This window comes from Mandrillus leucophaeus, unplaced genomic scaffold (genome assembly GCF_000951045.1).
Source record: "Mandrillus leucophaeus isolate KB7577 unplaced genomic scaffold, Mleu.le_1.0 Scaffold65, whole genome shotgun sequence".
Lineage (NCBI taxonomy): Eukaryota > Metazoa > Chordata > Mammalia > Primates > Cercopithecidae > Mandrillus > Mandrillus leucophaeus.
This window is the reverse complement of record NW_012107030.1, coordinates 1,106,096-1,121,198: the sequence shown is the minus strand read 5'-3', so window position 1 is coordinate 1,121,198 and position 15,103 is coordinate 1,106,096. Positions and strand designations below refer to the sequence as shown.

Sequence of the window (15,103 nt, the reverse complement as noted above, 5' to 3'; positions counted from 1 at the left end):
GGCATCACAGAACCATCTAGAACTAACACTAGTAAGCACTTACTGTATGCCAGGCACTGCTCCAAGACCTCTGTCCTGCCTTAACTAACTCATTTCTCCTAAGGAGCTCATAGTTCTCAGATGTTGTCTGGATGTCTCAGGAAGTTTCAGCTGAGAACATAGGTCTGCCCTTCCCATCTCTGGTGGTAGCTGAATAGATATACATGTTCCTCAGAGAAATACCCAGAATTCCAAATATGGGAGCAATGAATCCTTACAAAACTCAAGTTGTATATCAGTCTGTTCACAAACTTCTTGAGACTTTTCAAAGATAAGCAGCACATGTGAAAATCAGCTACTGTGACTCCTACCCAAGGTTCTGTCAATACACGAAGAGATGCCATTCTAATGTTCTCCCCCTGCTTTTCAAATATTTCCATGGACTCAAATTTTCAAACACGCGTGAGTTTTCCTTACTACAAAATGTAACATCTTGTATCTTCAGGGTTCAAGGCTTTAGTATTTCTATCTGAATCCAAGTCACTCTCTATAGGTGTTTTGGACAAGGCACTCCAGTGAAATGAAGTGAAAAAATAAACAGTCAAGGTCTACTAACCTCAGCTATCATTTCAGGAATTTCAACTGACCTTCTGAGCCATGCCCTGGGCACTGCAAGTATTTTGGGTTAATCACGTAAAAAACGAATACAGGCAGAGAGCATTTGCAAGCACATGAGTGATACAAGAAACTAGAGAATCAAGAAAATCATCTCGTAACCACTCCATTATAAAAACAGGAGGGCAGAGCAGCTGTCCACTTTGCAAAGCAGCGCCAGTGATTAGCCTGCCAACAGAGTTAAGAGATGCGAGGAGCACGCTGGAGAGCCACGATTTTCATGTCAGCCATTGAGTTCTATGCAAGCCATGACTGCAGGGTGGAGTTACTGCTGCTGAGTTCTAAAACCAGGTCGCTGCTCATCACCGACAGTCTTAGAAAGGATCACTGGGTGAAGGTTGGCCTCCTTCCTCCTCAACAGAGTACAAGCAGTGAGTTAAGACAGTTCTGGGCAGTCACTTTGCTCGGCTGCTGCAGTCACCGACAACTATGAAGGCTGTTTCAGAGTCTAACAGCCTGGAGCTGGTGATGGGAAATTGATCCTCACTGTCGCAGGCAAAATGTCTGGCAGTAAAATGAATCTACGGGCATCTGATCGACAGTGGAGAGTCTGTACTGTACTCTACATCAAAGACTCGCTTTCTGCTCTTGGTTGAGCCATAGACTTGTAACAGGACCCAAACAAGATGCTACTGCATCTCCCCTTAGAAGAGATAAGCACCTTGCATTCAGAATGTGTCTTCTGGAGGAGGAGGAGATATGGATGCTAAATCTTCCAGCGCAATGAGAATTCCCTACGTAAATCCTGGATCCCTGGGTGCTACGATGGTGTCGTTATGCTAAGAGCATGGAACACATAGGTATAAGCTCCTTGATTTTACTTGAAGGTCACAGACCCAAAAAGAGACCCTCCCTTCACCTCAAGCTCTCAGGGGTAACAGAAATGATTCTCTCTTTGCCTATCGGGAACCAGTCATGTGGCAGGTAACTTAGGGATGTAGCCATGGGTCCCCACGTTGCCAAGCCATGTAATCCAGCATTTATCCCTGCTGTAAATATTCAGTTCTTTGAGCCCCCGCTCAAATGTCATGCCCATAAGCCCTTAATCACGGCTAGTGCCTGTCTCTGGACCCCATTCAAACTGTCAATGTCTTTCTTGTGCCTGGATCCAGATTTGGCACACAGAGTATTCCAAATGGAGCTGAACCTGAACTGCACAGGGAGGGACATCGCCTGACTCGGCTGAGACATTAAATCTTGGCATATGTAGCTTGGCTCACTGCTCCCTCTTTTTAACCCCAGGGGATATGGTCAGCTCGAGTCTCTCACTGGGGCCATGGCATTCCATACAAGATCCCTCTTCAAGAGCACGTGCTCCCTGAATATTTACTTCCTGGAGATGCACTACAAATATTAATAAGTTAACGTTTATAAAATGTTTTTACAATGAGAAGCACAATTACCAAACAGGGTGTTTCTGTCCGTCCAGAAATCTTGGTACTAGATCAATATTGCCCCATGCAGTGCTGTTAATATTTATTTTCTTACACCATTGCTCCAGTATTTGATTTATTGACTCAAATTTTATGAGCTGTAGCATTTTCCAAATGGATGCCCTTCAACGCTACCAACAGTGGGACTGCTGGACACTTCTGTAGGGGATATCCTACCATTGATTAGTGGTTGCTTAATAGCAAGCTAAGAAACTACAATAATAACTTGATAAAGATGGCAAACAAAAGCACAAAGTTTGGGGGTTTTTTCATTACCCTATTTCCATATGGAAATTCAATATAAACCTAAAGAAACGATTCTTCCGATGACGTAAGATATACAATGCATGTTTCTAAATTCCTCAGATTTTCAGTGCTACAATTCTTTTGCCAGTTAGGCCAAATGCACATACACCATCTTTGCTTTCAGAAAAAAGGGAATGTAAATACCCAATAAACATATGAAAAGATGCTTAACCTCATTAACGATCAGGGAAATGCAAATTAAAACAATAATGAGACACTGTTATTCACCAGCTGATTAACAAAAATTAGAAGGATCAGTGTTATTCAGTACTTGGTGAATGTGTAGGGAAATAAAAGATTCCAGTTGAGAATGGGAACATAAATTGAGAAAAACCTTTGTGTAAAATAACTTGCTGGTACCTATTAAAATTAGCAGCACACATTTTTTTGACCCAGTTAATTCTACTTCTAGAAAGCTAGCCCACAGAAAATAGCACAATTACTTCAAGGCACATGAACAAAACTGCTGCTTCAAGCACTGCTTGTAAGAGCAAAAAAACGTCAAGGAGAGAGACATTAAGAATGTATAGTCCATCCTGTATGAACTAATGGATTGTTCATTCAAACAGCGTAGTCTATAGACATAAAAAAGAATGAAGCATTATCTCCAGACCTGGTAAGGTGTCATTAAACAGTTATTGATAAATGAAAAACAATTAATTCATGATTCCAATTTATTTAAAAAAAAAAAACCAGACACATTTACCACCCTAAAGATGCATATAGAACTGAAGGTATAAGCCTGACTATAAACATAGCTAAAATCAGAAAGAAAATATACCACATTGTTAACAATGTATGTTATATAATTAAGCACTGGGATTACGGGTATTGTTTACTTTTTTCTCATTTCTACCTTTCAAACAAACAGAAATCTCAACACACACAACAAAAAAATATAATAAAACAGCTCCTTAGATAATCATTCAATAGTAGCTACCTCCTGCAGAACCAATGGATCTGGCAAAACAAACAAAAGCCAGAGACAGAAGAAATTCTGCACCAACCAACACAAGACTCTTTCTTCCCTGCTCGTGGCCAAATCTTTGTGGAATTCATCATTATTTTTCATCTGCCAGTAACAGAATAGGAGAGCATGGGCTTCAAAACCATGTTCACTAAAGACTTTTTAAAAATAACATTTCAATATTGAAACAAAGCAGATTGAAGCAAAATGTTCTAAACTCCCAAGTGTAATACAAAAAGCGGATTCCATGAACATTCCACACCCTATCCACACAAAGACACGAGGTGGCCCAGACAGGTTTTTCAGAATTCTTCTGTTACCTTCATTCCCCCAAAATGCCTATTAAATCCCAGGCTACCCTCAGGTGACAACTGGGAATGTAGATTTAGTTTGTTGACACCAAAACACCAAAGTGAAAGGTGAAGGGTGAAAGGTTAAAGACCCAGGCTGTCACCTGGATATTTACCTTCCACATTGCAAAAAAATCCAGACATTTCCAAATACCCAGGTGTTCGATAACAGGCAGAATAAACATCCAGAAGGTGATAGGAAGTTTTACTCTGTGCCAGGTAGAACACTGTGTCCATGTGATATCAGAAAGATATTCCCAAGCCTTTCTCCCACCAGTACCAGCACCCAATTTACCCAGGAAGACAGCAATCTCTTGTAATCCCGGCCTTCACACAGGCACCCACCCCATGAACAGATCAGTTCTTTCAACAGATGAGTTGCCATTAAAATCCAAAAAATATGCCAGGTACAGTGGCTCATGCCTGTAATCCCAGCACTTTGGGAGGCCAAGGCGGGCAGATCATTTGAGGCCAGGAGTTTGAGGCCAGCCTGGCCAACATGGTGAAACTCTGTCTCTACTAAAAAGATAAAAATTACTCAGGCATGGTAGCAGGTGCCTGTAATCCCAGCTACTCAGGAGGCTGAGGCAAGAGAATCACTTGAACCTGGGAGACAGAGGCCGCAGTGAGCTGAGATCGTGCCACTGTACTCCAGCCTGGGTGACAGAGTGACACTCTGTCTCAAAACAAAAGAAAAAACCAAAAATGCATAAAATCTTACTCTCCCATCCCAGCCCCCCACTTTCAGCAGGTGCCTGGGGGACCTGAAACCATCTTTTCTGAAAGCATTTGTGACAACTAAGCTTGCATGTCAAGGACAGAGGTACTTGCTGTTGCTCACCACCACGCAGATGTGGAGGCAAACACGTGTTAATGCTTAAACTCCAACACTGATACATGAAGTTTGCTTTTCAAGAGGTGTCCAGAGAACAGGGCCGGGCAATCTGATCCTCGGGACCAGTGGCAGAAACTCTTCCCTCTGCTCAGTAAACAACCACTGGATCTCTCCGGAGGAGGTGGGAAGTGAATTACAACATGCCATGTTTTCTTAGATGCCCGTTGCTTGTAGGTGCTCGCAAAGGTGGCTGCGGCAGGACATCCACCGCCTGTTAAACTTAGCGCTTTAAAAATGTCACGATCTTCCCCATTTTTGCTTTTGCAAAACAGACAAATGCCATATGGTCCTGCAATTCCACTCCTAGGTACATACCAGAGAAACTTATAGTAAGGACTGGGACAGATACTTGTAGACCAATTGCTTCATTATTCACAATAGCCAAAAGGTAGAGGCAACCCAAGTGATCATCAGCAGATGAATGAACAAAATGTGGTATATCCATACAATGGAATATAATTCAGCCATAAAAAGGAATGAAGTTTTGATTCATGCTACAATATGGACGGACCTTCTTTAAGTGAAATAAGCCAGACACAAAAGGAAAAATATCCTGATTTCACTTATATAAGATACACAGAATAGGCAAATTCATAGAGACAAAAAGTAGGTTAGAGGTTACCAGGTGCAGTGGGGGAGGGGGAAATGAGTACTTACTGCGTAATGGGTACAAAGTTTCTGTTTGGAGAGATGAAAACGTTTTGAAAATAGTGGTGATGGTTACACAATTCTGTGAATGTAATTAATGCCTAGTAAACTTGATAATGACTTAAATGGCAGATTTTATGTTATGCATCTATTACCACAATAAATGTAAAAACCTCATAACCAGCTGGGCACAGTGTCTCAAGCCTGTAATTCCAACACTTTGGGAGGCTGAGGCGGGAGGATCGCTTGAGCTTATGCGTTCGAGGCCAGCCTAGGCAACAAAGTGAGACCCCCCCGTCTCTGTAAAAAATTTAACACTTAGCCAAACGTGGTGCCATGCACCTGTGGTCCCAGCTACACAGGAGGCTGAGGCAGGAGGATCACTTGAACCCAGGAGGTCAAGACTGCACTGAGCCATGTTCGTACCACTGCACCCCAGCCTGGGCAATATGAGAGGGACTCTGTCTCAAAAATAAACAAATAACCCACAGAGGTCTTGGCAGTTGGAAGAACAGCATCATATCCCCAACTTTGCTCTCAAGAGTATACCTTGGGCTAGACCTTTGCATGCTTTTGGGGAGCCATTACTTTCATTATGTTTCTCATTCAACAACGACAGTGTTTTTACAAAACATGGAACTACATTTGAAGAAAGCAGTTTAGCAAGAGCATAAATTCTGGTGCAAAACCACCTGGGTCCAAATGGCAGCTGTGCCACCTATGAGGTAGGTGTAGGGCAAGCCCTCAAATGAAAAAGGGCGAAATAACAGTGTCTGCCTCTTTGGGCTGTGGAAGGACTGAGCAACTTGCTCCATGGGAGGCACCTGGAAAGTCACGATGCAGGGGAGCAGTCCATAAACGCTGGCTAACACAAACATATGCCTGTGTCCTCATCAAAGACCGCTTGATCTGGGATTAAAGCTGAAATGTCTTCGCTGAAAAAAATCTCCGCAAAGTATAAACATGCTGATAAGTACATTAGTCATGATTTCTCCCCCTAAACATACTTGTGGATTAAGCATAACATTTGCATCAGAAAGTCTTTAAAATGACATCTAAGTAACTAACCTAGAAAATGTAAATCTAATTAACCTATGCTTCAAAACAACCAGTTTAGTAGTGATTATAGTAAAAGTTGTTAAAATCCTCTTTTCTGAGATCTGAAATATACTTGGTTCATGCTCAATAATGCTTTACTCTCTGCTGAGGGGTTCCAGGGGGACCTGAACCCCTGTAATACCTGGTGCTGAGGGCTTCTGTGCCAATTTCACAGTCACGTTGAATGAGCCCTCTCTCCTGCAGTCTCTCTTGGTCTAGGTTCTTAGGCAATTCGAAGTGGCATAAAAGATGGTTTTTAAGAATCCCCTATGCCTAAATCATTACCTAAGAAGGAGGTGAGAACTGAGGTGGTCTATTAATTATCTCAGCCAGCTTCTTGCTTCTCAGCATTAAATTGCAATAACTGTCCTGAGCCCTGTGAAATATCTAGCCATAAAGGTAACCTCTTTATTAAAAAAAAAAAAAAAAAAAATCTGTGCTGTAGTTTAAGAAGAGAAATGGCTGATGCTACACGATGGTGATGCTATTAAATTACAGTTCTCAGAGCCTGAAGGGATCAGGATTATTTACCCAATCTTCTAATTTTAAGGCAGGGGATTCTGAGGCACAGAGAGCTGAAAAAATGTGCCCGTGGTCAAGACTGATGTAAAAGCTCAGGAATAAGTATGATTAGAGAGATAGAGTTATGATTCAAGTCCAGCTTTACTATTATACCAATCACACATTAATAACATCCAGCGAGACTTTGCTCACATACTTAAAAATAATAATTTGATTCTTAATCACCTAAGGATGGCTCAGCATGGGTTCTCTGATAAACAAGACCGAACTGCAGAATACCAAATAGTTCTACTGGTCATTCGAATGAAAATGAGCTTTCTGTCCCATTTCATAATTCGCTTTGACTTTGTTTTGTTTTTTTTTGTCTTCCCTCCTCCCTGTATTGACCACACATGCATGCCATTTCAAAACAAGCTGTAATGCAGGGGACGGGGCCAAGGTGCCCGATCCAAGGTGCCTGATCCATAAACAGGTAGAAAGCATGAGATGGACAGGCCACCAAAGCGCAATCATAGTTTATGGAATGAGTAGATTTATAAAGGAAAAAGAAAAGTTGCAGAAATAACACACATTTGTTTGAAGAAGCTTTTCAGGTCTTTGCTTTCTGGAAAAAATGTATCTTGGAAAACTTGGCATTTTGCCTCTTCATTAAATAAAATGGCAAATAGTCCGAGTGTGGTAGCTCACGCCTGTAATCCCGAGCACTTTGGGAGGCCAAGGAGGGTGGACCACTTGAGGTCAGGAGTTCTAGACCAGCATGACCAACATGGTGAAACCCCGTCTCTACAAAAAATACAAAATTAGCTGGGTGTGGTGGTGGGTGCCTGTAATCCCAGCTACTTGGGAGGCTGAGGCAGGAAAATCGCTTGAACCCAGGAGGCAGACGTTGCAGTGAGCTGAGATCGTGCCACTGCACTCTAGCCTGGGCAACAAGGGCAAAATTCAGTCTCAAAAAATAAAAATAAAATAAAGCAAAGTGGCAAATGGACAGGAGTCAGGAATGGATCAGTTAGATGTCAGGCCCCCTGAGTTTCAATTAGGTCTCTTTGCTTTTGGAGAAGTGGTGAGGAATGAAAATGACAATAGAGTTCCCTCAAGTCAAATGTTCAAAGGTACCTCTTTTTTTTCCTTTCTTTTTTCATTTTCTTTCTTTTTTTTTTTTTTTTTTTTTTTGACAGAGTCTTGCTCTATCATCCAGGCTGGACTGCAGAGACACAGTTAAGGCTCACTGCAGCCCCAAACTCCTGGGCTCAAGCAATCCTCCCACCTCAGCTGCTTGAGTAGCTGGAACTACAGGTGAGTACTACCACGCCCAGGTAATGGTTTAAACTTTTTGCAGAAATGGGGGTCTCACTATGTTGCCTAAGTTGGTCTTGTGCTCCTGGCCTCAAATGATCCTCCTGCCTCAGCCTCCCAAAGCACTGGGATTACACTGCCACTGTGCCCAACCCAGAGGCACATGTCTTTAAGATTACATAGGTAACGAAAAAAATATCAGAGGGAAAACCCAACACCAGGGACCATTCTCCCCAAAGTCTGCCGTGGTCAGGCCCCAATAAGGACTCTCTGAGGCAAGAGCAGGCCACAGCCAGCCAGGGAGTTCACCATCGGGGAGGCCCACAGGTGGGAATGAGCCTCTGTGAGCTCCAGTGACTCCGGGACCTGGGGTTGGCTTAACACATTAGCAAAGATGATGCCTTAGGTAACTAAAGGAACCTTCCCAGGAGATGAGAAATGTGTCTTTCCTTTTCAAGCCCCAGAAGCCCTTGAGACTCAAGGGAATTTCTAAGAGTTTCTGGCATCTCTAAAATGAACGTTCAATGCCACTGCTGTTGTGAAAAGCCCTTGATCAACCTAGGCTGACCACCTCTGTAACTAGTGGGCCAACCTTCCAGGCCACCCCACCCCACCCCACAGCCACAGCCTTTCTCCACGAGAGAACCATAAGGGCGAGGACCACACCAGCACACTGTATCCAAAGGCATGGTCTTCTTCTGCTTTTGGCTTTTTTTTTTTTTTTTTTGGTAAAGCAAAATATATTTTAGGTTTTTGTCCCACACACTGAAATTCCATTTCTTTTTCCCTCCAAAAACGGCACAACGTGACACAACAAAATCACTTTGGTCATCTGCACTCCACAGGGGCAGGCTAAAGGCTTTCTGCTGAGAGTCCTCATTTTGCTTTTAGAACATAGGTGCTCTCCGTCTAGCAGAATGTTGGCATCAGTAATTAACACTGAACTGCACCTGTTAAAAATCAAGCAGCATTTTCTCATTAGGCCCTGTTAGTCTCTTAGCATATTTGTAATCACTAATTCAGATTTGCAAAAAGCTCCTTCCCCATAGTAATGATGTCGGTTCCATTTATTTTGAGCCCAGGGGTCTCTGGAGCCTCATCAGCTCCTCTTTGTACTTATTTACAAGGCTGTCTTAATTGACGAAATTAGTTAACCACCAGGATTTTGACCACCATTCTCATACTCAGATTGTATTTAAATAAATCATTGGAACTGCATCAATTATGTGAGTTTCAGAAAGCATTTGGTGGTTAAAAACAATCCCAGGGGCTGTTTAACTCTTCCTTTCTAACCAGCATCCCCCCATGAAATCCTTCACTTTTTCTTTTTCCTTTTTCAAAAAGATTTCTTTTAAAAGGGCCAACCTTTCAATCTCATCGTATCTGGTCTAAGGACTGAACTAAGAACAGAAGGACAAATCACCCCCCTGCCACTTGCTTCCACCACCGAGTAGGAGTTGTGAAAACCAACCAAAGTATTTCTACTTCCAAGCTTCAACAGTACCCACCTGCTAGCAGATCTGCCTCGTAACTGTTTCACATGTTCATTGCCCGCCATGCGTTACTAGAAACTTACTCATACGCAGTCCCCATTTTCCCCTGAATTTTAGCCTCTAGATGTTAATTTCCAAGTGTTAAAAAGGCAAAAACTTTTGCAGGAGCAAATAATCCTTTAAAGATGAATAACTGTCCATGGGATTTCAGAAAAGGGCTCCAGGGCATTTTTAGGTGGAAAGGAGGCTCATTTACCTACAGTAATGATGGAGTTAAGTGATGCTGGTGTGTTAAAGACACATGAGACACAGTCCCGGATGTCCCACTGCTGCTACTGAGGAATCCTCCCCACCTGGCTCTAAAGGACCTGAGGTCTGAGCTAAAGAGCGTCTTCTATTCCTCCCACCGTCAGTTTTCCCAGATGGGTTCCAGTGATCCCCATGTCTCCTGGCATTCAGGTCCTTGGGCAAACTCCTCCCTAGGGTCTCGCTTAATAATGGAAAAAAGCAAAAGTGGTGGACGTCCCTTCCAACACTGGGCTACAAAAGGCTGTGACTTCTCTGATCCTGCTCTCATCCTCTCTCTCTCTCTCTCTCTGGCTCCTCCTTTGCTCTGATGACAGCAGCTGCCCTATGAAGAGGCCCGCGTGGCATGGAACAGTGGGCAGCCCCCAGTCAATAGTCAGTGAGGAACTGAGGCCCTCTGCAAGGAAGTGAATCCTAACAGCAACCACATGAGCAGTTCCTTCCCCAGCTAATCCTTCCGATGAGACCTCAGCCTCAACCCTTCCTTGTTTACAGTCCTGTGAGACAGCTGGAGATGGAAGATCCAGCTAAACCACACCTTCATTCCTGACCCAGGAAACGGTGAGGTAGTAAATGTTGCTTAAAGCTACCATACCTTGGGGCAATTTATTATGCAGCAACAGGTAACTAATATTCCCACTTACGTTCAAATGCACCAGAGAATTTCATCATTCCTTCAGTCCTCTTCATATGCTCAATTATTACAGTTCTCCCCTTCCATACTAAATAATTTGGAAATTCCATCTCTCTTTCTGAGACACCTCTCCTTCCAACTCAGACCTGAATCCTTTCCTGACCTCCTTTCTCCTTATTCTTCCAAACAGCCAATATCACCTTTCCATGCACATCCATGGGATGCAACATGTTCCTGCAACTTCAACCAAACCTGTGTCCCTCCTGTTGCCAGAGTTCTCCTCTGCCTCCCCTCCAGGACTGGACTAGGAGGCCCTCAGAACTGGAGCCATCCCTCACCTTCTCATCTCCCCAGAGCCCAGGAGGGTGCCTGGCACACAGGGTGCTCAGTCAATGTCTGCTAAGTGGATGAACAAAGGCTAGAAGGAGCATGCACAGGCATCTGCAGGGAGACAGCTGCCAATTTCAAACTCCCTAGGGAGTGATGAGACTAAATTTCATGGCATTGTGTGATGGGCTCTTCAGAATCTTTCAAAGAGGACAGCAGATTGCTGCTGTCATCTCCATGCACTCTCCCTTAATGCTTCATATTTCATACCCCAGTCTCTAATCCAAGTCCCCTCACTATTCATGCAATCCTGCTCTGACAGGGAAACTATACTGACGCTTCTCAAATTCCACACCCGTTTTAGTTTTATACACTATAAAGCATATAGAAAACAGACTCTCAACTTTCGACCCTTCTGTTATTAAACTCTCCTCATATGAAGAACACCACAAATGGGAATTGTACTTTAAAATTACATGTAAGTCCGGGGTAATATTTTTTGTTAATATCAAACCCTGACATGGGCAATTGTGACAATTATTGATTGTTGTTAAAGTATTCCTTCTAATTTCTGCTAACTTTTGAGCACTTTAAAAAGATAAACAAAAATGTAGGGCTGGGCATGGTGGCTCACACCTGTAATCCCAGCACTTTGGGAGGCTGAGGCAGGCGGATCACAAGGTCAGGAGATCAAGACCATCCTAGACAACACGGTGAAACCCTGTCTCTGCTAAAGGTACAAAAAATTAGCCAGGCGTGGTGGTGGGCGTCTGTAGTCCCAGCTACTCGGGAGGCTGAGGCAGGAGAATCCCTTGACCCTGGGAGGTGGAGGTTGCAGTGAACCAAGATCACGCCACTGCACTCCAGCCGGGTGACAGAGAGAAACTCCATCTCAAAAATAAATAAATAAATAAACAAAAATGCAAGAAATGTGATGTTCTGAAAGCATAATTCTACCTTGTAGCCTCCAATGCGATGCTCCTGCTTAAACTCCTTCCCGTTTTTCAGCCATCGCATGGTTGGTGTTGGGTTGCCCCCCGCTGGGCAGCGAAACTTGACAGTGTTGGCCGCAGGCACAGCATGGAGCCGCTTTTCCATCTTCTCTGTGTTGGTCCAGTAAGGTGCTCCTGTTTTGGAAAACAATATTAGAATGTATACCGATGGACGGCTTCCCCTCCATGAGTAAACTCCAAACAGGTTAGATCATTTCGCTTTGCATGTAAATGATAAGCTATTTTTAAAATCTTTGGGTAATATTTACATTTGGAAAATACTTTCAGAAGTCTAATCCAGCTGGCTGAGCAGAAGGTCCCAGAGAGGGACGCTTCATGTCTACTAACAGGGGGGGAAAAAAAAAGTGTTTGAGGCCCCTTCTCTCTCTTGTTCTTGATGCCAGAAAATCATTTCATGTCAAATCATGTTTTAAAATGCTACTTTATATACATATGAACAATGTATACAACTGCGACAGCTAAGTCCTCCAAAAATATATCATTTTGGACTGCCACACCTATTAAATGGTCACATATACACACTAGTTAAAAACAAGTTGTTCTCAAAAGCCCTATCAACTTATCCACTGGCGCCTTACTTTAAATGGCAATCAATAGTATACATTATCATTCTAATATAATAAAATAGCCCAGAGAGGCATTCATACATTTCTCAGAACTTATATACAAACAGACAAATAAAAACTGTATCACTAAATACACACTAACTTTTTTATTTAAAAAAATTATTTCCAAGGGTGGTTATGAATGCTATAACCCTACCACCCCACTAATGATAACTTAAGAGGAAGCTACCAATTAAATATGTTACAGTTATGCCCTCCAAATATCCCTGAAAGTCATAAATACAAGTGATTTTTTAAACTCAAGAAAAAAGTTTTAAATCACCAAGCAAAGTGCATTTCATCTAAATAAAAGCCACAACCTCAAGCCAGAATACCACTGTAAATTCTTCATGCCTGCTAATAGTGGCTAATGACTACTATTGACTGAAAGCCTCTGCTTTGCCAAGCACTGCTCAAAGAGTTTTTACATGTCAACACATTAATCTTCACACCAATTCAATGAGAAAAGCACTATCATAATCTTGGCTTCCAAGTGGGGAAACTGAGGCACAGAGAAGTTACGTAACCTGCCAAAAGCCACGAAGCTTGGAAGAAGTGTAGCCAGGATTTGAACTACATCAGCCTGATGCCAGAGCCCACTGTCTTCAACCCTACTCTCCACTGCTAGGAAGATGCAGCTTCTCCATGAGGTTGGAATCCGTACCTTCCACCATTCTGATGTTTAAGGCTAAAGTTCGGGAAAGCCATCCTGGGTCAAGGCACATGTCCTCCTTTTTTCCTGTCTAGAATCTCTACCGTACAGCAATTTAACGTTTCACATATATGTTTTTGTCTTAGCAAAGTGGTAACCAAAATCCCTGTATTCCTCTGAAACAGCCACCAACAGGACCTTGAACATTCTAGAAGGCTAATTCATAACTGTGCTTATTTCTGATGAAGGCTAGACCGAACAACAGCACACACACTTCACAAACCCAAGGCAAAATGGCCCTAGGCAGGGACTTTGTCTCTGATGCATATTTAGAAGTGTCCTCTATTCTATGGGTGTAGAGCACAGTCCCTGGGGGATAAGGATCCCCTTCACTTAGCAGCCAGACTCTCAGGATACAATTAGGAATTGAAATGATTGCATCCAAACACCTACCCCAATTACCTTCACGCTTGCTCTTGAAACCTGCTGTCAAAGGTAGGGCTGAGATTTCTTTACAAGGGCATGCTGTATCTTTATCCCTGTGCTTATCTAAGTGTCAAAGTGATAGGATTTAGGTGCATCCATACGATGCTAAAACAGCGGGAAGAGGGGCAAAACTATAGAAGCTGGGAGGGAAGAAGAGGAAGGAGAAGAAAAAAGGAACAGGGACTGAATTCTTTCGTTTGAATCCAGTTGCATTTGCAACCTGGGTAGCCATTTGGCTTTGGGTGTTGAATGCCTATAAACGCACCTATTCTTTTGAAGGTTCACCAGGGAGTACTTGATTCCTATTCATCACAAGACTCTCAGGGCCTGGCATATACTGAAACAATTTCAATAATCTTTCATTTTAAAAGCTTCTACTTAGAAAAATCCATCCACAGCCACAGTCACTAAAAAGAAACCATTGAGAGCACAAAACAAATAATGAGCTTTGTCACTACACAAAGACGTTTACAAATCTGACCTAAATGGAAAGCATACCTCATGCTGTCAGGTGTCTGCACTCATGTCATTTGTTTAAGTAAACACAATAGCCTATTCATAAGAATTAGCTAAATATTAATGCAGTAACTCTTTCAGATCGCATCAATTACTACTGAGCTGATCCTGTGGAATGTCTTTTCTGTTTTACATAGAAGAAATCAACAGATACGTGCTTACATACCATGAGGCATGATTTTTATGTTCCCTAAAAAAAAGTGGGGTTTAGCTGAAGGAACTAGGAATGTTGTTCTTTTCTGCCCTCACTGGGCCAAGCCATGGGTGAGACTGTAACAGCACAGGGACCGCCCCAGACCACGCGTACCTATGCAGGCCTGACCTGCGGCAACAGCAACAGCACACGGGCAACCCGCACCTTTGTCTTGGTGCCTCAGGAGTGATTTAAGGACTAAGGTGAAATAATTTTGCTGGAATTTCTGGCAGGTAGCCACTTCCCTGGGGTGATATTTCAATCACCGAAGCTACACCTATAAAATCTGCTTCTGCAAAACAGAGACACCGCCATACAGCAGGATACGGGCACAGGGCTGCTCATCTAAGTCGCAGAGATCCAAGGTCGGGGGGCACCACAAAAAATCCAGGCACAACCCTCCGCCGCCCAGGCTCCCCTGTGTGACCAGCCCCACCCTGGTGACTGCTAACATCACACCAGCACACAGCCTCTCTTTAAATGTCAAGCTCACAAATAGGTTTAATGAACTTGATACGGGAGGGGAAGAAGTCTTTTTTTTCTTTGAGACAGTGTCTCGCTCTGTTGCCTAGGTTGGAGTGCAGTGGCACGATCTCGGCTCACTGCAAGCTCCGTCTCCCAGGTTTATGTCATTCTCCTGCCTCAGTCTCCCGAGTAGTTGGGACTACAGGCACCCGCCACCATGCCCAGCTAATTTTTTTTTTTTTTT

The 15,103-nt window shown here is 43.1% G+C and overlaps 1 protein-coding gene across 3 annotated transcripts in view; it reads right to left on the bottom strand.

Moving 5' to 3' along the window:
* Nucleotides 1-15,103, bottom strand: part of FGFR2 (fibroblast growth factor receptor 2) — a 146,703-nt gene that overhangs the window by 75,173 nt on the left and 56,427 nt on the right. For all 3 annotated transcript variants that reach the window (XM_012001070.1, XM_012001073.1, XM_012001069.1), the window contains one exon: nt 11,887-12,056. In XM_012001070.1, coding sequence (XP_011856460.1) covers nt 11,887-12,056 — 170 coding nt within the window. The remainder of the gene's footprint in view (nt 1-11,886; nt 12,057-15,103) is intronic.